Source organism: Pavona decussata, unplaced genomic scaffold (assembly GCF_977016875.1).
Source record: "Pavona decussata unplaced genomic scaffold, jaPavDecu1.1 SCAFFOLD_215, whole genome shotgun sequence".
NCBI classification, from domain to species: domain Eukaryota; kingdom Metazoa; phylum Cnidaria; class Anthozoa; order Scleractinia; family Agariciidae; genus Pavona; species Pavona decussata.
In genome coordinates this window covers 2,437,043-2,462,500 of record NW_028145620.1, presented here as the reverse complement: position 1 = coordinate 2,462,500, position 25,458 = coordinate 2,437,043, and the positions used below count along the sequence as shown (strand labels likewise).

General features: G+C 38.9%; 3 protein-coding genes across 8 annotated transcripts in view; 1 reads left to right on the top strand and 2 right to left on the bottom strand.

Annotated features, from left to right (window-relative positions):
- Window positions 1-3,617, top strand: part of LOC146460003 (trace amine-associated receptor 6-like) — a 10,592-nt gene extending 6,975 nt beyond the window's left edge. For both annotated transcript variants that reach the window (XM_085088612.1, XM_085088611.1), the window contains one exon: window positions 1,055-3,617. In XM_085088612.1, coding sequence (XP_084944738.1) covers window positions 1,116-2,153 — 1,038 coding nt within the window. In that variant the 5' untranslated portion in view covers window positions 1,055-1,115 and the 3' untranslated portion in view covers window positions 2,154-3,617. The remainder of the gene's footprint in view (window positions 1-1,054) is intronic.
- LOC146460002 (uncharacterized) lies at window positions 3,176-8,069 on the bottom strand. Its single transcript, XM_085088619.1, has 4 exons — window positions 7,869-8,069; window positions 6,193-6,413; window positions 5,606-5,812; window positions 3,176-5,064 (listed from the first exon to the last, which is right to left on the bottom strand). The coding sequence occupies exons 1-4, from the start codon at window positions 7,954-7,956 to the stop codon at window positions 4,858-4,860; spliced, it is 723 nt and encodes a 240-aa protein (XP_084944745.1). The 5' UTR covers window positions 7,957-8,069; the 3' UTR covers window positions 3,176-4,857.
- Window positions 8,070-18,069: 10,000 nt separating this feature from the next.
- Window positions 18,070-25,458, bottom strand: part of LOC146460001 (histamine H2 receptor-like) — a 29,388-nt gene continuing 21,999 nt past the window's right edge. For 4 of the 5 annotated variants that reach the window (XM_085088608.1, XM_085088607.1, XM_085088606.1 and 1 more), the window contains one exon: window positions 18,070-21,060. In XM_085088608.1, coding sequence (XP_084944734.1) covers window positions 19,950-20,990 — 1,041 coding nt within the window. In that variant the 5' untranslated portion in view covers window positions 20,991-21,060 and the 3' untranslated portion in view covers window positions 18,070-19,949. Of the gene's footprint in view, window positions 21,061-22,995; window positions 23,066-25,458 lie in introns of those variants that run through there. The other variant, XM_085088610.1, reaches the window with a different exon arrangement.

Here is a 25,458-nt window from a genome sequence, read left to right as displayed (position 1 = left end):
ATAATTAATTTTCTTGGGAACCAACTACCGACCCGAAATGAAAATCACAAGAGAAAATAACTGAAAGGTACTCGTTAGTAAAAAGATATCACCTAGGCTGGCACGTTCTTCCAAACGGTACTGACAACGGCTTCTTTCCGCCAAGGTAATTTTTTTTTTAATTTTCGCTTTTTGGTTTTGGGGTCAAAAGCAAAAGTGATGATTAACACTGAATCCTGCGGTGTCGAATAAAACGAGTACATGCAATCTGCGAACACTAAATTTCCAACGTTGATCACGTTGGTTGTCAACTTTAAGTGGTAGTTGTTACTTAGATGGTGATCATGGTAAACCAATTCGAAATGAGAATGAAACAAGTTTTACTCAGTGAAGATTTTACTTAGACACACGAATGGAAGCGGTGAGGTTTAAACATATGTTCCCCAAAAAAATTTTCACTCTTTTCCTTTCGTTGATGTGCTCCCACTCTCTAATCACAATAGTTTTGTTAATATTTATGGAGTAGAGTTGTTTTCTCGTTAAAAATGTCTTGTTAATATATATGAATGCTTTTTTCATCTGTATGCAGATTCAAGTTTTAAAAATTTCATTATAATATTAATATTCTGCTTAACAAAGCCCATCCTTTCTGTTTGCGCAAACTAGCACTCTTTCACGTTACTTTACATATTTATTACATAGGAACTACGATACACAACCATATTTTATTTTGTGATAATATGGAATAAGGCGCCAAAGCAGTGCTAGCTCCAAAAATGGTACCAGCCCTTTGAGAAAATTAATCTGACTGAAGTATATTTTATACCAAAACAAGTATGGAAATAATTGCCTCTTCCTCGGCAACCGAGTTACAAACCAGAAGCCGAGGCGTCTAAAAAATTATTGAACACTGCCATCTATTAATTGCAAGGTATTGTGAACGACGGAGCACAGTGGCGCCAAGATTTTTATTTGAAAAACTATACATGCCCTTCAGATAAGAAAATATGTTAATTTTGCTGTTTCTTGTCAATAAAAAAACACTTTTTTATATTTTATTTCGTGCGCAATAAAGGTTCAGTAGTGGACAAACTTCGGGCTCACTGCGTGAAGGTTTGAATCACAACACTGGTAGAATGACCAGGATAAACTCTACACCACCTGCTACAACCAATGTGTCCGCTGGAGATGACTCAAGTTCCTCCACAAAAACTGAAATGATTTTGCTCCTCTTGGCTCTACTAGCGATTCTGATCATTTTTATTAACTGTTTCGTGATATTTCTAATTTGGAAGAAGGAAATTCTTCGTACGCCAGCCAATCTATGTCTGGCTAGCCTTGCATGTTCCGATCTTCTCACTGGTGTTTGTGCCATTCCATTAGTAATTGTTTGTACGTTGACACAATCTGTTTGGTGTTTCACAATGGATCTGGTTAACAGGTTGCTATCAATCTCAGCTATTTTACACTTGTTGGTTATCGCTGTGGAAAGGTATGTGGTTATCGTGCTGCACGTCAGACCCGACGACTTCCTCAGCTGCCAGAAGTACGTTGTAACCGTGTCAGCGATTTGGCTCATTTCGTCATGTGCTTCATTGGTTCAACTTTCATTTCTTGATTGGCAAGGCAAAGTGCCTCACTTAGATGGTGTCTCACAAACAGAGATCATTTTCGATCTCGTTTGCATCTTCGGATTTGTTTGTGTTCCGTTATTTATCATCCTAACTGCCTACTCAAGGGTCTTCTGTGTTTTACGGAGACACACCAAAGACATAGCGAAACAAGCATCGTTGTTTGCGTCGAATTCCAGGCAGCAAAAGCTCAAGACAAAGTCAAAGCGAGCGACGTTGATCTACGCATCAATGATTATTTTTTACATAATCGGATGGTTTCCTTACTTCCTTATGTCACTCTCTTCTGACTTGGGTGGAGGGACCATGGTTACTGAAATTCCTGAATGGGCCTATACGACTTTTTTATTTACCCGATTTTTCAGCCCTTTAGCAAACCCAATTTTATACACATTTTTTAAACAAGATTTTAAAACCGTGATCCTTACCATGAGAGGAAGGCGGCCTCAGGTTCAGCTTGAACAAATACCCAGCTGTCCACCTCTTGATGCGAACGCAGTTGAGATGGAAGATTTGAGAAAAGATTCCAGTACCGCTGACTGAAGACACATAAACATTAACTCTTCATTAGCCACAGGAATGTAGGACATCACAAAAGTACTCCTCATTAACTTTTAGAGTGGTTGTCCATATGGATTACCTCCATAATTAAAAAAGCTTAGGACCTAAATAAAAGGCGTGCCTCAAGTCATGAGAGTTTAATATTTGCTTAATAAAGAAAGCGTATTTATCTCATTCTAAATAAAAAAAATTAAAAAAAAGCATATTTATTTCATTCTAAATAAAAAAAATTCAAAAAAATCATTAATAATTCATAAGCCCAGTGACCTATCAAATGGCCGATACACATGCAGTGACTTTATATCGATAAACCTCCTTATTAGTATGCGGAGTTTTACCAGCTGATAAAACACTCCTCATTAGTATGCGGTGTTTTTCTCTTATGCTAATTTCCAACGTTCACAAAAGCATAATTGTCTGAATTGTTATGAACTCTATTGACACACCTTTTTCCAGGAATGTTTTTTAAAGCCGTTAAAAAAACTCGCAGCACGTGTTTTATCGGGTCTAAAACCGCTTGGCTGCGCCTCGTGGTATTAAATCCGATAAAACACTCCTGCTCGTTTTTTAAACATTACATAACAAATCAGAAAGCTGTAATCCAGTCGGCATATGTGTATCTTAAAGGTTTGCACAGTTGTATACACTTGCCTTCTCGTCCTTCGTAGCGTTTTTGTATTCCTACAGTATTTGATCATTTTTTTTTTTTAACTCGGAAAATTGAACATTTTGAGTGTCGGTAGCAGTGCTTTAGCTTGATGTCTCACATTACTGTCTCAACACCGTTCAAGCAAGCTTTGAATACATATTTTTCAATTCTTTCAGATTATCTTCAGGGTCGCGAATAAACACCGTGGCTGCCTTGTACCACCAACCTCACTCCCAGGGTCATCTCGATCAGTTCAAAATGGTGGTACGAAGCCTTATTTTGATGACCGTGGGGACGAGGTTGGTGTCGTCGCCGTCGACAGCCCCAACCTCAAAAACTGATTAATGCACACCTATTTTCTTTATGGTCTCTGAACATTTATTTCCAAGCATCATTTACAATTTATCTTTATAAATACATGCATAAATTAGAGAAATAAAATAAAGCCAGGGAACGCTTTCAAAATACTGATTATAAATAGCTGTCACGTAATTTCCATTAGATGTTATTTCAGATTATCAAGAAAATTTACAGACTTTGTCATAATGTGTCGTTTGCACTAAACTAAAAGGTTTCTTTTAAAATCTTAGCCTTGCGAGAACTAAAAATTGTAAGGTTTAAAAACGACTTCGTATTATTCGTATAAATTACTCCTTTGACCAAACGGGTTACCATAGTAAAGAAACTGGTGAAACCCAGACTAAGAAAGAGTCTTCTTTGTTGTTTTTTGGTACTTTTCGTTGTTCCCTGTTTTAAATATTAAAATAATTGACCATGTTTTCAAAGGCTTCAAAGCACACAGCACTACTTATTTTTTTCTCTAAATCTTGAATTTTTATCTGGGACAGAAAAGCATTCGGATGCGTTACTGGAGGGAAGATCACCTTAAAATTAACAAAATTTTATCTTGCCCGGCTAGATACCAAGATATTACTGAGTCAATAATCGAATTCCTAAGATTCAGTACTCGTAGTTAACCTTTTGGGGAAAAAAATCTTGGTTTGGTGTCATCTGGGATATTTAAATCTAAAATGACCACCATCACATACACAGTTACCTTGGTATCTTTTAGCCGGGGTATAAGCCGGCATTACTCGGAAATATGTAGCAACAAACGCAATCTTATTTATTGTTAACTCTCCGGGCCCCAGTTGTTTAAAGAGTAGATAAATATATAATCCAGTGGATAAATCACTATTCAGCGGATAAAATGAACTCCAACCTATATATTTTATCCGATGGGTAAAGTTATCGGCTCTTTAAACAACCAGGGACTGAATGATAATGAATACCTGACACACTTTCAAGACGAACTCCAGCTCCTTTTCAGGTTTTCTTACAAGATCTCTAACAAGCATCCCCTTCACCATTGTGGGCGGTCTTCCCCCGGGAAATACTACTATTCCAGCAGCTGCACTACTTTAATTAATACACGTTCTATTCTAGAGCAAAATATTGACTTAAATAACTAAAGTTAACATCCTTCGAGATCTGTGACCCACTGGGTCCCAATCCCTTGTCATGGCTTGCAGGTTTCTTTGTGAGCTGTACATCAGACTTCACTATTCAAATGGCCATTTGAGTTAAGAGTTATGACGAATCAGTTTTGATAAGATTAATTAAATTAATTTTGTAGGCTTTATTGCATGATGAAAGAAGCAGAGCCAAATTTAAAAGGAAAGGACAAAAAAGGTACCATTGTCGGGGAAAAGGGATGACCGTACCCTTCTTAATTAAACTTTCACGATCATTCTACATGGCACTGCATTCAAACTCGTACAAGTTTCTTTCGTTGAGGATTCATAAGCTGTTATTATAGTTAGTTTACATTTGCTATTTAGAACTACTTATCCAATTTCATGTTTATCTATGACGTGTTCCTATAAATTCGTATAGGCCAGTTTGAAGAGTGAATAATTTTACAACTCTCTCACGAGTTGACGTTACCAGCCAACACAGCTGGAACATGTTGGAACCGATGGTGTGTTCGGAAACACGCCTTCTGTTCCAGTCCATCTGCAAGGCACGAAGTATGAGCTAATAAGATTTCTTTCTTTCTGGTCTGCGACTTCGCAACAGAAAGGTTGGGCTTACAAACGATCTGCTTCCCTTTCCATCGACGAAGAAAACAGTGACCACCAAGCGGAATCTATTTCGTCTGTCTGCATCCACTGTGGACAGCTTATAAACTGGTGTGCCTTGGGAAGACATGTAAACTGAGTCAAGATCCACCGACAGGTGTTGCTAAAAGATCGGAAAAAAGATAAAGAAAGAAAAAAAAATCGATTAACAAATAATTGTTAATAGCTAATTAAGAATAATTACTGCAATATTAATGGATGATGACTGATTATTATTAAAGAAGTCCAAGAGAGTTCTGGATCAAAGTTCGTCAGCCCGTCTACATGTTCTTTCGTGCTGTCTTCTCTGCAGAGCTTCAATAAGGTGCGCGCGAGGGGGAGTGGGGAGGGGGGGGAGGGGTGGGAGTGGGATTGGTGTTAGGTTGGATTTCGCTGTGCAAGATAATCGCAGGCGCAAGAGACCATCGGCTTTTTTTCTCCTCCGTTAACTTTCTTTGAACTTCTGTGGAGGAAATACCATCGTGAACTCCATGGGATCACTAAACATTATGTACTTATTGACCGAGGTTGGTCCGGGCGGAAAAATATTTTGTTCTCGATGATGGCGTACGGAAGTGTGTCAGCAAGGCAACATATGATTTGGTTCAGCGGTACCGTTACCCTCCGTCCTCCCTCATCTATATTTCCTACTTATAGTTACTTACCTTGTCGACCACTTGAGCCCCCATTTTAACATTCAGCGGTACTCTGCCTATGACGTCACCACTTAATGTGGCAGCCATTGGTGCTCGTTCCACATACACCTCGATGTCCGTGATCTGGGCATCAGCTGTGACAGTTATGCGAACTTTGCTATCCGTTAAACGTTGCCTCGACTGTCGATTTACACGACTTTGTACCTTTTCGTACTCCTGAGGAAAGGAATCACAAGAAGTCAAGATTTGTGCTGAAAAATTCAAAATTCTCATAACGTCACGTTATAACTTTCAAAGCACTGCTTCTAATGCTCCGTTTTGGGAAGGTTGTGAGTTTTATACTGAGATGAGGTTAAGCCTTCAATCTTTGAGCGCCACACCCAGCATCCCGGAAGTACCCTCTCGCTGAAAATTTACTTCTATTTTAGGGTAAACTTGTCTCTTGTTTGGTGACATGATTTCTGAAATACATGGATGTTGACCATGATCAACCCATTTCAAGTGGTTTTCGATATTATCATATCTGGCGATCTTATTTATTCATCTGCACAGAAAGGATATCACCTTGAAAGCTCATGTGTTGCGTCGATGCTTACCTTTTTTAAGCCGAGAAAATGAACTTTAACTTTGGGCTCCGAGATGATGCATGCCTTGGAGAATTTTTCCGGGCTGGGTAGTGAGCGTTCTTCAGGATCCTTCTTAATAATTGGCCATTTTGTCTCTTTTTCCTGATCCAACTGAGGCTCATCATATACCTCAAGTTTTGGTTTCCTCAAAAATGCTAGCAAATCATTTGAATCACTGTATTGCTCCGATTCTGCAGGAAAAGAAAACAAAAAGAAAAGGTAACTTAATTGAACAAAAGGCGTTGTTCGCTTGAGGGTACTAAATGAAGTTTGAAACCGGGGGGGGGGGGGAGGGGTGGGGGAGCTCCGCCCGTGCTTTGCGCCTACGTCGCTAGTGTCAAGCATAATCTTCTGCTTGAATTTTTGTTACCCCTGCTAACACTCGAATTTAACTACTATTTATCTGAAAGGCACTCCTTTGAAGCGCCGTCTCCCCCCCCTCCCCCCCACACACACACACACCAGCGTGGGGGTAATCGTAGGGATTTGTCGTTCGAGCGGCTGTCTTGACCGGAACTGAATGCACATGCATTTTAAAATCGTCCAACAGTCGCACAAGTTAAGCGGAAGCGCATTAAATCCAATTAGCTTTTAAAAACATCCGAACAAGTAAGATCGGCTTACGGAAATTATCTTCTTACAAGCTGAAGTGGTTATATCAATGGCAGTTGTGGGTGGGGGGGGGGGGGGGGGGGAGTCGACGTTACAGTAAAGAAATAAGGAAGATCAACTCTTGGACAATCGTACTATCGTTCAACCGAAGAAGGTGCTCATGTTATATATTGTAACATGAAAGCGAAAAAAAGGACAAAATGAATTTGTTGGTGGTGGGGAGGGTGACATAAATTACTTTCACTTTCTGTTCAACCCGTGGCACGTGACGTTAAACGGCAGTAGGGCCACGCTTCCTGTTAATCAAAGTCCACTCAGATGGCAGTGGTTGTGGGCAATGGTCGTTCTTCTCAGTTAAACTCACATAGTTGTCCCAAAACATTGGTCTTTAATGGGTAATTCAACCGAGCCCGCGAGAATGGAAGAGAAAATCATTATGTCTGTCAGACACGCCTTTTAATGTGCTTCTAGTAACGCATGAAAAGGTCGCTTATTTGTTAGCGAAAGGATTCGATAAATTCGTCAAATTCGTACAGAGAAGTTTCGTGAAATTTCGATCTTTTTCCCGTACATGTATATTACGTAATGTAGTAATACGTGGGTGTAGGGTGGGGGGCAGGGGGGGGGGGGTGGCTGGGTGGCTTTAAGTATTAACCTCTAACCCTGGCGTAGCGAACTTTTGAAATTCTTATTTTAACTGACAAGCTGTAAAAAAATAAAGGCTACCACAGAACTACGCGACTTCACTCAAGCCGCCTTAAAAGGCTTTCACGACTTTAAAAAGACCCAAATGAGAGGTGACTTTGTCAAATGTTAAAATTGCAGCCAGGTCACGCTCGACTACGATTTCACACAAATCAAACTAAATGCACTGGCTTTATCAAGTTAATTTGCTGTCCAATCAGTTTCATCAGCTTTACTAATCACTTTTCTTTCCCTGTCGACATAGACTAACCAATGAGCCCCCTCTAGTTCAAAGCGCCTCAAAAATCCATGCCAAAAATTTCATCGTGAATTAATAATTAATGCATTACCTCGTTGTAGAAAATCTTGAGGAAAGCTGTCATGCACAAGAAGAAATCTCAACCACGATTCACCTCGGAAATCTTCTTCTATTTCCATTTCTACTCTCGCAAGTCGGCAGATGTAGACGAAACGTATATTTTTGTTCAGTTCAAGTTGTGCGATAGTTGTTTACTATCCGAGCTTCTTTCTCAACTGACGCAACCTCATGTGCACTACAGCAATTTAAACACTAGGCAAATACTTCCTTGTGATGTAACAGAAGAATTTTTTCATAATTTATGTTTTGATGTTTTCATATCTAGGTGGCTCTTAGTGACTATACGGAAGTAAAACGATCAACCAATCAGAGTTTGCCACTGATATAAGTTCCCTTTGAACTAAATTCACGGTTTGGTTGTCACGTCTCGGTTTAATTCTGCTGAACAATAACTGGGCCCTGCTCGATGAGCCTTTGTTCATGTTATTGCTGCGCGCTAAAGGAAGACAATATCTTATTTCTTAAGAGAGCGAACATACTTACAACAATATATATGTGAACCATACGTAAAACGCTTAATTTGTCTTTCTCTTATTTGCAACGATTTTTAAATTTGAACAGACATGATCCTATTTCGTCCTTAGCTGTTTTAGCAGAATTTGTTACGATCCGCTGGCGCCAAAATAATTTAATTATTGTGTTGTGACAAGTTCCCGCGGGATTACAGTGATTGAAATTTGTAGCCGAGCAAGTTTCATTGACTACACATACTAACTTTGTCGTTTTCGCTCGCCATTTCAAGAAAATTTCTCAATTTTCAGCGACAAGTTTAAAGACTCAACTTTAGCAGAACCAAGCAATTATAACGCGTTACTATTTGTGTAAATTTATTTTTATCAGCACCAGTCCTTAGGCAATATCATTAAAAAGTGGTATTCTTATACCAGGTGTCAATGAAAGAAGCAACGTGTCCATTATCAAAGTTTTGATTATGAATTGCCGTGTGAACTTGTCCTTTTTTCTTTTTAAAACGCAAAGCACAAAAACATTAAAATATCGCTGTCTGTCAAGCGCTCGAGGTTAATTCATTCAAGTTTCAATCATCTGGAACGGAAGTAGCAACGCTATGTTATGTCTGGCTCGACCATCAACATTAATGTTCTCGTGAAGAATACTGCTTTATTTTGTTACAAAAACTGGGAAGATTCGATTGCCAACCGGTGCTGTAGATCACAGGTGTTATTTTCTTGAGTCTAAAGACTCTAAACTTCCCGTTCTGCTTCAGGGGTGCGTAAAATCGAGCTTGGTTTCTCGGAAATAATAAAAGGAGTCGTGGCGATACCGTCTTACTGAGAGATCGTGAAAACGTAAATAAGCTTATTTATTGCTAAAACTGGTTTGAGTGAAATATAAAGGAAAAAAGATATACTAATTGACTTAATATGAAGTACACATAGCACTTTAAATGTTCGAGGTTATTCTTCATAGCATAAGTTTGACCGCCCACGCGACGTATTAACACTAACCCAAGCGAGTGAGCTCTGTTTGTTATGATCGTCACGGTCTAGCGACATGCGGTTTCAGAGCTGTGAAATTTAATAACAAAAGAAGCTCTTGATGTAGTATTTTAAAATCAGTCAGACGAATCCACTTCCTGTGATAGCCTTCGAGCTCAGACCCCAGTTGTTCAAAGAACGGATAACTTTATCAATTTTTATTCGCTGGACAGCGATTTATCCTTTAGATAGCAGTTTAATGTCCGCTCTTTGAACAACCAGGGGCTGTTCTCTTAAACTGTTAGGCCACCCAATGAGTTAACTAAATTTCCCAAAATCAAAAATTAGGACATGAAAAAGGGGAAATTTTATAACCCTGAAGTTTTGGTCCCAGGTAGAGTCAGAGCGTCGAGAACGAGATGTCAGATTTCGTGTGCCGGTTTCTTCGCGGCATTTAAACGTGTGATGACCGCTAATCGTCTTATCATGTATATCAGTGAGTGATACCCGGTGGAACCTCGATTTAACGAAGTGCCAAGCGGACTAGGGAAGTTGTTTCGTTATATCGAGGTTATGTTCCATTCATTTTAGGCCGGGCTGGAGAATATCATTCGTTATACCGAGAACTTCGTTGTACAGAGGTTCCTTTTACCACTGAGTAGCACTCGTAAATGACCTATTCTGCCCTTCAATCACCTTTTCTGCTCTTTATAATTCTGCCTGCGCCTGCAAAAAGCTATTTTCTCGTAATCTCCCGGATAAAATGTTATCTTTTATTGAATGAATTCCTTATACCACCAGCTACCGCAAAACGGCGCACCAAATCTTTCCGGAAGTATTAAATTCTAAATTCTTGAACATGAAAACTGCATAAATTTATCAGATATGCATAGTACGTGACTTTCTCAAAACAAACAACCTAACCAAAAAAGAAAATAAAATAAATCATGACTCATTTCTAATTCGAGCTTGGTAACAGTCGCAGGAGATTTCTCTGCCATGCTCAAGAAACAAAAACAAAACAGAGCCACTAAGATGAAGTTCAAATTCCTTTCACTCTTATTAAACTAAGTATTAAACATTATTACTGTAAAACGTTTCGTACCCCACGCACTGGCCAACGGCTCGACGTGACTGCTGAAAGAAGTAAGCGTGACTTCTCCGTACAAGGAAGCAACTTTGTTTTTCTGGCCAGTTACAAAAATTGCACTTAATTTACTCAGCGCTGAATAACAAGCACGTTTTGATTTGAAGGTATATTCCGTCTGAAGGCGTTTATAGATCTAGTTGATTCTATGATCACGCGCTTAATTTTAATCGCTAGAGCCGGAAATCCAGCGTATCAAGAATTTTTATGTACACTTATTTCACTGTTGATACAAAACGTTATCCTCGATTAAACTGAAAAGGTTTTTTGTCCTTCTAGTCAATAATTTGTTGAAAAACCGAAAGGGCTTCTTGTGGGACATCTCGCGCAACACCGTTTTCAAAAAGGTCGCGTGACTTCCGTTATTAAGTCACTCATGCACAAATTGTGATACGTGACTCGCCAAGTGATAAACAACTTGAAACGAAATCACGAGACGTTCTTACCTCTATTGTGGCAAACTCTGCCAGACAGCCAGCAGACTAGAAAAAACTTATGCAACTTTTATAAGGGTTTCCGCTCTTTGTAGCCTTTCCCAAGTGAGAATACTATTTGAAATAAATTCAGTCAAGTTAATTTTATAACGAACGTAACCCAACATGAGCATACAAAGTAGCTGTACTCGCATACCACAGAACGAAAAACGGAGGGACTGGTAAGCTGTTGCCGTCACCCGGAAGAAGGGAGGATTTTTGATAAATAATGACAGAGCATTCCACTGCCAGCCAAAAGAATGTGTTCCTGTTTGCCAATCTTTGTCTAATGTATTTCGATCACGTTTCTTAATTTAAGCTATTTGAATGACTTGAATTCTGACCGCGGGTCCCACAGGCTATAGATAGCACACTATATATAGCCTGTCACTCATCGTACCTCGTGACTCAGGGCAGTTCTGCTCTCCATGGGTGGATTATTTAAACGCTGCAACGGGGTCAGGCTAACGGAAGACTTTCTTGTTTACACTCTCTGTCTGTTATATTTGGATCACGTCTCGCTAGTTGAGGTATTTGCAGAGAAGCAAAACAGGATGTTGTTTGTTTCCATGGTCACGCACAGCCTGTCCCCGGGGCTGTTGAAACTGACAAGTCGAATACACAGATTCCAATGCAGGGTAGCTAAGTTTGCCGGAATGAACCGATCGGTCCGTCGACGCAGGAAGCCAGTGCAAGCGCCAACTGTGCTACATAGTTCTTTTTTCAAATGGTCGGATAATTGAGTTTAGCCTGTGCAAACGTCTCCTATTTCGTTTGCTTTCCGGCAGAGCAAATAAGATACGTCTGCACGCCGTGGTGAGAAAAAGGGGAGTCTGACACTGAGAGTTCGAAGCTGTTACTCTATCTCATACAAAAGCTGCATGATTTCTTAAATCAATTGGCGAAACAGCAGGACGGAACGTCACACTCAACTAGCTCTTAGAATGGACCATTGACCCTTTCCAAGATAAGTTTCTACATGCCGCAAATGTGCATGTACTTGTGCAGCTTGCTGTGCGTGTATGGAGGGTCAAAGGAGGAGGAGGAGCGGGGGGGGGGGGGGGGGGTTCTGAAAAAAGCTTTATAAGAATGCTACACCACAGGGTATGGTGGGACGAAATTCAAGTAGTCAGTTTGGTCTGAAATACACCTTTTTTTGTAAGAACCTTTTTCATAAGACCGTTGAGGCTGGGATTAACTAAAATTTAAGAACATACTTAGAACATTACCCAGGCTGAGAGTCAGTTAAGAACATTTTTATTTCAAAAATGAACATTATAAGTACGGATAAAATAACACATGTAAAACTTCAGTCCAATTAACCCAAATGATAAAAGGACTCATTTTAAAATTAACAATGGATTTCTTATCGAATATCTCATTTTGTGTCGGACTTAGGATGTATTTTTTGTTTTCATTCCGAGGACTATCAACTTGCACGTAACATCTTAAGAACTTTTCAGGCTCAAATTGTCAAAAATAATAAGAACGTTCAGCCTCAGCCCCAAAATTAGACGTTCTAATAAAAGAAAAAACAACCAAAAACAACAACAAAACAAACAAGAAACAAAAAAAGAGTGTAGTGCTTGTTTGTGCCGCTGCAGCTGACCAGTCGACGATATAGTCACCAAGATTTTAGCAGTTTATACCAAAATACAGCAAAATCACCGTGACATGCAGTAACCCCATATAAACCTTTCAATCCCTGAGGTTTGCTTTGTCTGAAGCCCCAAAAGTAACAGCAAATTTACAACTTAAAAAATGAAATTACTTTTATAACTATTATTAATAAAATTATTATTATTATTATTATTATTATTATTATTATTATTAAAATTTAAACTCCAGAAAGAACCTCTCCGAGCAACTTTATTTAACCATACTCTACATACCCAGCCAGCAAGTCACAAACTATACTAGAAAAAATTGAATGATTTACAGATTATGTTATGATTATGATTAAATCCAGTAAATTAACCCCATAATCGCTTGCAATATTCGTTTTCAAAAATGAGTATATTTTATCAGTTACTGCCAAGTCTCGTGGTAACAGAAGTTAAATCTGATTAGGTTATACGTATGATGAAGATTAGGTTATGGTTACAGTCCTAATTATGTGGTATCGGCAATTTTAGGATCACTCAAGATTTTTATTTATTACGAAATACTCTTTAAAAAGGTAAAATCTAGTAACTGCCTTTCACAAAAACATTCCTGTTATTATCACTGGTCTTGAATCACAACTGGGTGTATTTCCACTTTTTCTGCACTGGGAAGCTGAATTCCTTATCGCGGGGCTAACACAACATTTGTTTAGTTGTCCTCACATTTTTATACCGAACGGGATAGAGAGAGAAGAGTAATGTGTCTTGCTACGGAAACAACAAGGGCGACTCCATGACTACAGCCAACGACCTTTGAGACTGAAAGTCCGCTTCCTCGTTATTATATTTACTATGAAAGCCTCATTTGTGTAGGAAAGGATAAATTAGTCCATAACACAATACAATGTTAATTAAATTTATTTATTAAAAACCCTTAATGGGTTCTTGTTAAAAAATGCTTCAGACACGGTTAGGACATACTATGTTTGACTTTATACATCAAAATACGAAACGCATCTTTTTCGTAAGTTCGGCAAATTGGCCCTTGCTGCCTGATTGTCTCTGTAGACTGCCCTTAGTCCTATCTTCTGAATTCTCTCCACGTATTGGCTGCGAGTGTCTCAGCCTTACCAAAAGACAAGATGCCGTAAGCCTACGTGGCAGGCGTTAGAAAGGGGAAGGGAGAACGGAAATCACGAGTGCGCGACGCGCGAGAGGAGCGAGGGAGAGGGAAAAAGGAAGCTTCCTGATCCTTTTTTCCCTCTCCCTCGCTTCCCTCGAGCGTCGCCTGCGCGCCCGAATCACACAGGCTAAAATGAAAAGGGAGAATAGTTGAAACGGTTCTAACTTAACCGAAAGTCTAATTGGTCTTCTCTGACTGGCTATTAACAGACTGTGCAAGTATGATCAGTAGTGGGTTGCATTTTAAATGCTTTTCTCTTGATTGATGCAAATATTTCGACAATAGTAATTTCACGGCTAGTTGTGTTTGTGCGGTGTGATATATTTATTAAAAATAGCTTGAACTAGCGCGACAGAATTACCTAAAACAGCGTGAACTGTCCTGAACAAACCGAATACAATTGCGCGACATACATGAAGTCCTAGCCTTTTCACTTCGGCATAAAACAAGGTCAGTGATCTGGCTTGACAGAATCGTCTAAATGGCGCTCAATCCTATACTGAATACTAAATTCAAATATTAATTAACATGGTCTAGTCACACTCACTTCTATGAAACAATAATGGACCACTAACAAAAGCCTCAGCTGTTACGGAAACCTAAAACTACACATTTGTGCAAATGTGACAAAACAAGCAAGAGGAAGTACTTTTTTGGGGCTCTCAAACCCTTTTCACTGTGTCTCATTGTTTTCCCTTAACACAGTCACCTTGATCAGCATTTCTTTTTCACTGGCATCACAAGTTACATTGTGGCTAGTGGTATGCCATATACATCAGTGTGTGCACTTCTGTTATTGTGTGCAACCTTCCATCTGCTTGTTCGAAGCAAAGAAATGGCAATGTAGCAATAGTGCGGTAAACATTAAACAAGGCCAAGATTTGAAATGGCAACATCTAAGTTAGGAAAAGGGCTCAGAGGGCATTTTATGACAATGACAATTATGACGCAGTTTCTAATAATTTGACGCATTTTGTGAAAGGCTGACGCAAGTCGCAAGTCGTAATCAGGCTTTAAGTCAGTGAGGCATTTTCAGTAAATGGAACGTACGCATTTTGTAAATACGGTGTTTCAGCGCTTTGTTACCCCCCCCCCCCCCTGCCTGAAATCAGCTTACGCAAATTGAAATACCTTTGTCGTAATTTGCCAAATACAAAGGTATTGAACTATTTGAACTTTCATCCGCAGTTCAAAATATATGTTTCATAAATTCATAATCATTTCTTCATCCTTCACGGTATATTACGAACTCACAATATGACCAGCTCCCAGTTGGCTTGATAGCTCAGTTAGTTTCAGTTGGTAGAGCACTGCACCGGCGTCGCAGAGGTCATGGGTTCGAATCCCAGCTAATCCCGTTCAAGCCTGAATTTTTTCCAGGCTTTCTTTTCGCAACTGCTTAAGTTGTGTAGTAACTGCGAGGATCTTTCTTCTATTTGATCTTTCATCCGCAGTTCAAAATATATGTTTCATATGTTTACATTCATTTATTCTTGCATAAGTTGCTCTAATTCGTCACCGTTTGAAGTCTTAGCGGTCCATTGAGCAGCACCTCTCGGTGCGCAAAAAAAATTAAAAACTTGTAACGGTCTTTGGGAAATAAGGTGATATTAAACTGAGTGTACGGAGCTACAGTTCTACTGTAGGCTCGATTTCTACCGCTTCCGATGCCCAGTTGGGTCCGGTGTTCCTTCCCGAGGGGGTGAGCGCGGGCTCATTCACGAACAAACACGCAACAAATTTGCCTGGCTTTCCCGGGCAAGATCCAAAAAATTGCGCCCGTTGCCAGAACCAAATCAGATTGCATGATTTACAGAATTCCGCTCGCTCTCACACTGAGAAAAAATAAGTACGTTTATGCTTTACCTCCTGCCTGGATACTTGGTGTCTGGAAACCAGATTGTTATAAATGCGAAATGAGAGTAAATGAGTAAAGCTAGCTGAAATTTAATAAATAGAATATGCCAAAATTAGAAAAATCGATGCACTATTTTAAAAACGAGTCTTCATTAGGGTTTCCAAACTTGAAAAAAAAAAACCAAAACAAAACAAAACAAAAAGGAAATGAAACAAAATGTTAACGAAACACAAAGCACGAGGTTTTGAATTACATTTAATGTACTTCACTTCACTTTCACTTTATTTATTTTTGCCACTTTTCTTACTTCCATCAATTGAATACACAGTTACTTATTTAGTAGCAGGATGATCTCAGCAAGCTTGTAAGAGCTTTTCTGGGGAGATCACCCTTGGTTCTATTGGTTTTGTAGTAAATTATACAATAAAGGTGGCCATCTTAAGCATAAGGCAGATACATACATGAAATAGATAACATTTACAAGAGTTGTAACAGATTTTTATATCATAAAATTTCTAATAGTAAAATGTAAATAGTAAAATCCAGGTAAAAACCATTAAATGTGTCTGCAAGAACCGCCGCGACAAACTAAAAACACCGGATCCTGTAGTAAAGGATCTTATCAGACTCAGATTTAATCGATTCGCTTTAGATGGGGTTAATATCAACCTGAGTCCTAACGCAAATTTCTGTTAGTTTAATCGAAGGTCTTTACTTTTGCCCTAAGGAAAAGCAGGAAAAGCCCCAATCAACATTTTCCCAACACTTTCTTTATCACCCTCCATTTGGCTCACGATCTCGTAAGTGCCATTCTCAGCATTCAGCTCTTGTATTTCTTTAGAATCATTTTGAAATGTTACACATTCATTCAATACACCTTAATCTACTTTATTCTGAACTGAACTGAACTTTTGAAAGTTGGTTTGTTCGAATTCCACGCCGTCCGGCTAGTGCTTGATTTGACGCTGTGTCAAATTCCCTTCCCTAATACAGGTTGATGGGCAATTGTTTTAACCATTGAAACTATGAATCTCAACAAATCATTACCTTGTATTTATATATATATCTTAAAACTTAAAATAAACCTTTAATGGAGACCCTTTTTTGTGAGCCATTTGTTCGCGAAAGCGGCGAAAGCACCGGAGATCTTTTCGTTGTAACTTTCCCATGGTTTAACAACCATGCAGGTGTGTTCCGTCGGACAATAATTGCTTGACATATATAAATAAAAATAAACAAATAAATAAGTAAGTAAATAAATAAATAAATAAATAAATAAATAAATAAATAAATAGATAAATAAATAATAAAACAACTACTAATAATTTTTTCTTCAAAATCATCTGTCGTGTACACAATCACCGCCACGAATAGTATAATCCCAAAGCTGATTAAATATGTGATTCTTCTAGTTGAAATTGAACATCCTCTCTTCTGGCCATCCAAAGAAGATGAATCGATGAACTGCTTGCCTACCACTTTAATACTTCGTGTTATCTTATGCAGTCATAATATACTACACTTGTTGTCAATAAAACTTCTGTTTATACATTTTTGTCACCGGAGGATTTTGCTAGCCTGCGCAAAATCCAGGCTAGCAAAATCCAAGCCTCCGCATAAACGTCTTCTATTCCTCTCAGTTCTTTCTGCTCGAAGTAAGTAGGACGTGTAACGCGCCGCAAAAGATCCCGGATCTGCAACTGATCCCCAGATTGAACCACCTCCGACCGCAAGTGATCCCGTGAAAAGTTGAGGAATGGTGAAAACAAGGGTTTTTGGGGACAGTGGAATTGAATCTTATCGACTACTGATGAAATGCAGTTTAACAGTGGAAAGTCGTGGGCAGTGAAATGTTATAGACATATAGAATGGTGTGGACTGTCACGTGTGGGCATGTGGAATTGTTTGGACAATGCTGAGGACAGTGAAATTAAATGTCAGCTCATGAAGCGACTGTGACATTCCGCGCGCAAGTCAGCTTTGTCGTTGGTATGAAAAATTATTCCAGTTCGTCTTAAAACACATTTTTAGCTTGCGTACGTAAAAACTCAAATTTTATTGAATATTTTGGAACAAAACAAAACAAAAATTGAAGCGATTCGACGTTTCGATGTAATAGGTAACAATTACATCATTGTCAATAAATAAAGTCAATTGAAGTTTTGAAGATTATCAATAGAGTTCCTTTTTACACCCATTTTGAAATCACTGGTGATCCTTGCAATCTGATCGAAATCATGCGTATTTTTAATGTTAGAGTACTAGTATACACGGCATTCATGAAAAACAGGTTTTAGTTAGATTAGTTGTAGTTAGGTATTGAATTTTGTTTAGGATAGTTAGGTTATTTCTAATTTTTACACTCCTGATGGATTTTGCCGTGTTTAAATAAAGATTTATTGCTTGATTATTGATTGATTGATTGATTGATTGATTGATTTCAGACCAAATTGCACTCCACTCACCTTAAAGGGACACAGTCACCTGGTGCACATGCGCATTAGATACCATTTCTTAGCTGATTTGCACATCACACTTCATCACAAGTCTCGCGCTGAGAAGCGCATCCTTTGAAAAATGTAAACAAACCTTGTCGAGTCGAAAAATTATTATAGTGATTATAGACCTAATGTCATTTTAGAACACTCATTTTCTTGATACCATGGAGAATTTACTGATGGACTTGTCCAGGGAAAGTCAAACGTCAACGGAAACCTCTGAAGTCGAAGAATCATTTCATCGTTTATGTCGGTATCCGGTCGTGTGAAAATATTATCTTAGCTGTTTCTACGTTTCACAGTGTTTGCATGAGAAGCAAATTGAGTTCAAATATTAGAGAATATGTCAATTTTAAAACGCAGCGAATCGACTGAGCTGCAGTGTAGCGAAACTACCGGTAAGCTTTATTTCTGCTTTCAGTTATATATTTTGCTTTTATAATTTCGTTTCTACAACTTCTCCGTTATCTAAATTTAGGAACCAAACCCATGTCGTTGCAAGAACGCTTGCTCGACCCGTAGAAAACAAGGTCCCACTGGAGGTTTTCCTTGTCGAGGAGATAATCGACAGTGTACCGAAGCTTGTCTTCGTCTGAGCTCCAAACCAAGCAGCCATGACGCGTAGTTCGAATCGTTTACGAAGATTCCCACCGCACGAACCTTTCGCCAGGTTGAGAAAATGTAATTTTCCAAATATATATAATGGTGATTTGTTCTCCAATGTTTTTGATTGATTTCTCTCGTTATTTTAGTCAACGCAGGCGATTTCTTCAGCCCGGCGCCTTCACGTTTCCCAGCTCTTCTTTACATGTTCCGTTGGAGACGCGATCCATACTGTTTTTAACCAAATATGATAAAATAATATCATAGAATGAGCAAAATCATACTCAGAAACAGGTTTCTAGTAAAAGATTGAAAATCCAACAAAACACTGGGAAGATTGAAGGGGATTTCTAGATGCCGACGCGTACTTTTGATTTCGGGTTGAGGTGGACGCTTTTCAAAATTGACAAAAACTAGCGTCCAGGTCAGCGCGGTCACAAAGGTGACTGTGTCCCTTTAACTACCATTATAAATAAAATTAGTATAACAAGCAGCATTCCTGTGTGAGAAAAGATAATTTAAATCAAAATTTTTGCGCGAATTGAATCACTTTGTACGTTGAGTGCGGGTTGAGTGCTCATTATAAACAACATCTCAGTAATGACAAAAATATTCCACAGGTTAAAACAAAAAAATCATAAAAAAAAATAAAGAGAAAACGACTAACGGGAAATAAAATTCGACGAGAAAAACAAAAAATAAATAAGAAATGAATTAAACATAAATTGCCAACGTAGATCGCGTGGAAAGGAATCGAAGATATCTTCGCGCCAAAAATATCGCGTGGCCAATTCCTCCTGGGGTCCTTCCTCGATCACAGCTGATGACATTTTTGTTTCAGTTTACCGGAGTTAAACATATTATTCTTATTATTCACCTTTAGCCGCTTTAATACACAAATAGTATCTTCCTGATTGTTCATTTAAATTGAAATTCATTTGAGACGACTTTTTACATTTAAACATGATAAATACCGAACACAAGCTAACACCCGGCTAACAAAACACAAGCATGACGGCATAGAATGTATAAGTTGCGTGACAGTTGTTCGTCAGAAGAGCATACGCCTCTTACCAGCTCTTGCCGCAACCGCGGAGAAAAATACTAACGAAATAGCCACAGAAAGTCTCTGCGCGCGGATGCTAGATAAAAATAAACGGCTGGTCTCCCCTTGTTATTAAAATATGTTATTTGTTGACCATCAGCTGTGTAAACGCTGATGTATAGCATATCCTGGGAGAATTAACATTTTAAACTTGTGATTCAGCGGAGGAAGCTGAAGACAGGTACGACTTCCTGGTCGAAAAAGAACTCGTGAATGTGGCTCGTCGAAATTTCCGTCTTTTGGAACCAAAGAATTCGAGCGACTTTCTGGCTCGTCTGAAGTCCTGCTTGAGAAATGTATAAAGTAACGGATTAAAAAGGCTTGTGGCGAACCTCAAAAACAGCAAAATCACATCCGCCCAGAACGGAATTCCTGCTCGATTTCCTAAATCCTCCTGTAATGAATTTAAGAAATAGTTGAACCATCCGACAACAAACACACAAATCATAGCGCCGTAAATGACCAGCGCTTTTCTTTCCTTCCTTGCGTTACGTTCCATGCACTGCGAAGAAAGGTGAGACACTTCTCGCTTGATTCGATCGACATGTTTCCTTAGAGTATAGAAAATATGCACGTACGCCACACTCATGATTATCAGGGGAAGTACTGCCAAGAGACCCAGACAAATAAAATCGTATATGATTTGGCTCTCACCCGGTTTGTCTGCTTCTGGGTTTATGAATGAAAGCTGGATGAGTGATGTAAAGAGCGACAGAGTCCATACCACAAGCAGAACAGCCAGGCAGGTTTTCTTTGTCATCACTGAGGTTGTACACATCACTGAGTGCACTATTGTGAGATATCTCTCAATAGTTATCAAGAACAAATGTAGTACAGTCGATATCGATAGAAATCTCTGAATCAGGTCCATGGCCATGCAGGTATGTAAGGAAAGTATCGTGCTGCAGGTGATAATAAGCGGTATTGCACACAGGCCTGAGAACATATCAGAAATGGCCAGGCTTGCCAGGCAGAAATTAGTGACCGTATTCAGATATACTCTGGTCATTACCAGGTAAATAACCAAACCATTGATAGCGATTATTAAGAATCCGAGGGTGGCGAGAAGCACATAAATACTTATCTCAACAGCGCTTACTTCGGTGGAATATATGTCCATTTGATCGCCGTATGAAGACGAATTATTGGTGTTATTTGAAACAGTTGCTACGTTAGACTGCTCCATGATCGATCACTCTCTCGTCTTCCTGCTACACTGTATTCAAAATCCGCTTAATCTCTTCCCCGTCTTTATCCTGTGAAACAAAATTAAGTGGGCTAAGTACATTGAGAATCAAATGTAAATCTTGTAGAAGGTGCTGTGTAAAACGGCCGACTGGAATGTTCTTTTACTACATATTTTATTAATAACTGGATGCTAATTGGCCAGCCAATCACAGTGGGTTTTTTCGTACGATGAGTTAAATATTTATAAAAGTTAACCAACAGGACAAAGCTTTTGTTTGTGTTCCAGTGTTGTTGTTTTTCTCCTGTTTGCGGAGCAACTGGTATTTTTACAATAGGCGGCAGGTGTTGGTGAAACAATCAAACAAGACTTCACCGGATAATTGCATGAAAATATAGAAAAGACATAGCCGGTGAGGCTCCCGAGTTGGGAAAGGGGCGCGCAAGCTATTGTTAAGCGAGTGTCTTTTTAAAAGACACAGGAATGTGGACAATCGGTCAGTTGAACAAACTATTTCACAATCTTACATGTAATTGGGTTTACTTTATCAGATGTTAGTGAGGCCAGGCAAAATCCAAAAGGTCAGTATTACGCACGGTACGGAAGGTGCCCGGTCTAAACCGGGCGCCCTTATGAACACGCTCAAACGGTGAAGGGAATATAAACAATGGAAGAACGGTAACAATAATTTTTGCATCTGAAGCGAACAAGCCTGGTCAATTAGATTTTTATCAATTTTCCTTCCATAGTGGGAGGCTATCCATAGAGAAGCACCATTTATATGAATATTGTGAAAATGACTGCTGTACAACGAACAAGATTGTACTATACGAATCTTGGTATCGTGGAAATGAGCATGCGTGTCGCGGTCGTGGTTCTGCGGCTTCTTTCACCTTAGTTTTCAGCCATGTCAGCCGCTGCTATGGCGGTATAGAAGGAAAATTCTCGAAAAGTAGTTTTTTTTCGATAAGTTGATAGTGTTTCTTACAGTCAAGGGTTTGTCTATTAACAGAACAATTATTCCACTCAACAGCCGTTCTCAGATCAAACGGCCAGAGTTCTTACAACAAATAGATATTTTAGAATAAAAGAAAATTTCCAGGTTGAAGTAAGGAAAATGCTTGTTAGAGTGACTTGAAAATTCAGGAAATGGCACTTTTCAGGAATTAATATTTCAAAATTTCCCAGGGGAGCATACCCTCGGATCCCCCTAGAGCCTCGCGCTTTTATAACATCGGCGCTCACATCACTTAGTAAACGGTCACATTTTTTCCTGGATCCGCACCTACCATGGCTTAATCACTAGCGATCGTCAAAATACACTGTGTTAAGCACGGTGCCTACTTTTTTTTTTTTAGAGATAATTAAGCAACAATTATTCTAAAAAACAATAAAATATAAAGCTTTGTATCGCGTTTTCTTCCAAATTGAAGCTTTATTATCTCTGAAAATTGCATGGTTACCCTAAATCTCCTTTTTGGATACCAAGAGCCCTTGCTAAATTCTGCTTTCTCCGCATAGTTTTAAACCGCGCAAAAATATCCCTGTATTAGTAGGCACTACCCATAGGAAACCCGAGTATCTCGAGATGCGCAGAACGGTATGCGCATTAACAAAAGTAGGCACAGTCCTTAATTTCGTTGTTTAGGCCTTATTTGGGTTTTCGTTCAATTGTCTCTGAATTTTTTCCAGTTAAAATGTATTAAACTTTGCCGACCAAAGCAGTGACCCTGACTGCCCTGTATTTTGAACGGTTGTTTTCAGTTCTTGGGATCATTTTTCTTAAGAAAGGACCTACAAAAGTGATTTGGCCAAGGGCCTCTTCGACGGCTTAGTGCATTATCGGCGTAGAAACAGTTTATTTCTTCCATTTGCCAATCGGCCGGCTTTTTGAATTAAGTAACGTGTATTGGTTAACGAAGGCGGACAAGTCAACATCACAAATACGAAAGCTTTGTTTTTTCTACTTCGAGGCATTTTCTGGCCTCTCCGTATATGTACATACCTGTTAAGACTGACGTTAGCCACAAGGCATTTATACCTTCTTAATGGAGACAATCCAGTAGCAAAGTGGCAAGAAAGCTGATAATGCCAGGATTTCAGATTTTGTAATCGTAAATTAATTTTCTCGTAAATTGTTTGATCTGTATGTCAAGTGCCGCCCCTTTGTTATTCTAATTTTTGCAGCCAAAATCTTTATGAATTCTTTTTATAGTGCTACACGCGTAATAAAATCACAGATGGGTGACAATTCCGCCAATGTCTGTTTCGATATTAAAAAGTCATAATATTCGATTTATTGCCACAGGACAACGATTCAATAACCAGAGAAATTAAGCTGTAAACGAAGGAATATTGGCTTCAATACGAAAGAAATGGACCGTCAATCGTGGCCCTCTTTGCTGTCGAAGGGTAATTTGGAAGGGAATTGAATAGACGGCAGTGAGACAGTGCTATTTGAATTATCTCAGTTAATAACCTCTTAGTCTGCTTGTATAGTGGAAGTAATCACGTTCGTTGTTTACTTTTTTGGCAGATGAATGCTTGATCGCTAAGAAATGTGCCAATTGGAAGTTAAACTACAGGTCGAAAGATTTCATGTACTCGGTGAGATGTTTTTATCAGTCTCTAGGAAATACTGACATAAATCAACTTCTTTGTCGTATCCCCTTTTTTTGTTAAAGGTTCTAATCCTGGTACGGCGAAAGCGATGTAACTCTTTAATTCTGGGAGTGTTGACTTCAGCTCCTTTAATTATTTTCTATTTTGTAAATATTCGATGCACTTTAGTCAAATTAATATTTATGAAAAGACTTCCTTAATAAATAAATATTTATGGATTCACTTCCTTAACACTGTTCATGTTTTGTTGAGTCTTTTGCAATCTTTGTTTGTAACTGAAAGTTTACTCTGTCAATTCCAAACTGAATCTTTTCTTAACTAATATCAGCAACAAGATCCAGTTCATTTACAGTGTTTAAATCTTCGCTTTTTTCATGTATGGCTGCCCCATTTTCGAGTTTTATTGTCTGGTACCGAGAGAGAGACTATAATCAATATGTCGGACAGGAAGTATATTTAACAATTATTGCACGAAAGCGCGTTGGATATGAGATAATCATCTCACATCAAACAAGCGTGAGTGGAATAATTGTCTTAGTATAAACAATCGAGAAATATTGCTTGATCTTACTGCTTTCGCTTTGTAAGGACAACCAGAAGACAATTTAATGGTCGCTATTTCTTGGGCATATGGTATCATGGCTCATATACAATGGCCGTTAAGCCAATCAAATCCGTGGAATTGCATCATACAATGATCAAGTTTTTAATATTAAACGGGAATAGAGTAGGATGCTGCTTATTATGTCGTAAAAAATTATTTTTACTTTTGTCTCAAAAAGGAAAATCTTTAAGCATAATGATTTAAATAAAGCTACATTGAAGCTATTTTAAAAATGTAAAGACGTCACTTTCCCGCAGTGGAATGTCATGTTTTGAGTCTGCGCATGATGTACTAGGAACTGTAGTTTCGCGGTCGCGTACATGTACAAGATGCAACATACAGGACCCGGCTTTGTAAAGCTGGAAAATCGATGAAAAAATCTGCTATGCATTCAAATGACGCTGTGGAACATGGAAAACCTACCGACTCAGTCACAAAAGTAGGTGCAAAACCACGTCCTCGAACCAACATTGGTAAACAAATGTTCTCCTATCAGGCAATAGATCTCTGGCATGATATTCATTAGCTGAAAGACCTCGGTACATTTTCTTTTGCCAAAGAACTAAAACATTATTTACTGTCAGAATAATACCTAACTAATTTGGATAGAAACATTAAGTGTGAGTCCGGCAGTGACCGCTCCCGCTCTTTTCCTAGATTGTAGCGGGCAAGGTAATGACTTAAACAAACACTGAAGGAGAAAGGAAAATTTGTCTCTTCTGGCATGTTTGAGGTTGAGTAAATTAAAGGTTTAGTTTTTCCAACCACAGTGTGAGTCTTTCGGAGAAGCCTTGTCACTGTTGTCATGGCCCACTTAGGGATTGTTTACATGGAGGGAGGAAGATCCTAGTACTAGGAAGATCCTAGAAGGCGGATCAGAACCTAGCGCCATATGTTTTCTGTATTCAGTTTACATGCAAAAAGTTGTACTTGGCCCTAGTGCTAGGATCTTCCTAGAGATAGGATCATCCTAGCTGAGAGATAGGAAGATCCTAGTACTAGGAAGATCCTAGCTCCATGTAAACTACCTTCGCTCGTCCTTGTGCTAGGGACAAAAAAGAACAAATATGGCGGCAGCCAAGCGTTCAGCTGCTAAAGGCCGACAATTTTTCTTCTTTTCCTTCTCCACTTGGTAACCACTCCGACCGAAATTTCTATTAATACCATTTTCTCCTTTGTCATACCATTTAAAAGCTTCAATTTCTTAACCAAGTAAGTGATTTTGTGCGCGCTTTTGTACAT

What these genes read in the sequence shown, in the direction of transcription:
- LOC146460002 (XM_085088619.1), bottom strand. Translation starts at nt 7,956, where the DNA reads ATGGAAATAGAAGAAGATTTCCGAGGTGAATCGTGGTTGAGATTTCTT. An exon ending in TCAAGATTTTCTACAACGAG is followed by an intron (nt 6,414 to 7,868) that starts GTAATGCATTAA and finishes CTTTTCCTGCAG; the next exon opens with AATCGGAGCAATACAGTGAT. An exon ending in GGGCTCAAGTGGTCGACAAG is followed by an intron (nt 5,065 to 5,605) that starts GTAAGTAACTAT and finishes CCGATCTTTTAG; the next exon opens with CAACACCTGTCGGTGGATCT.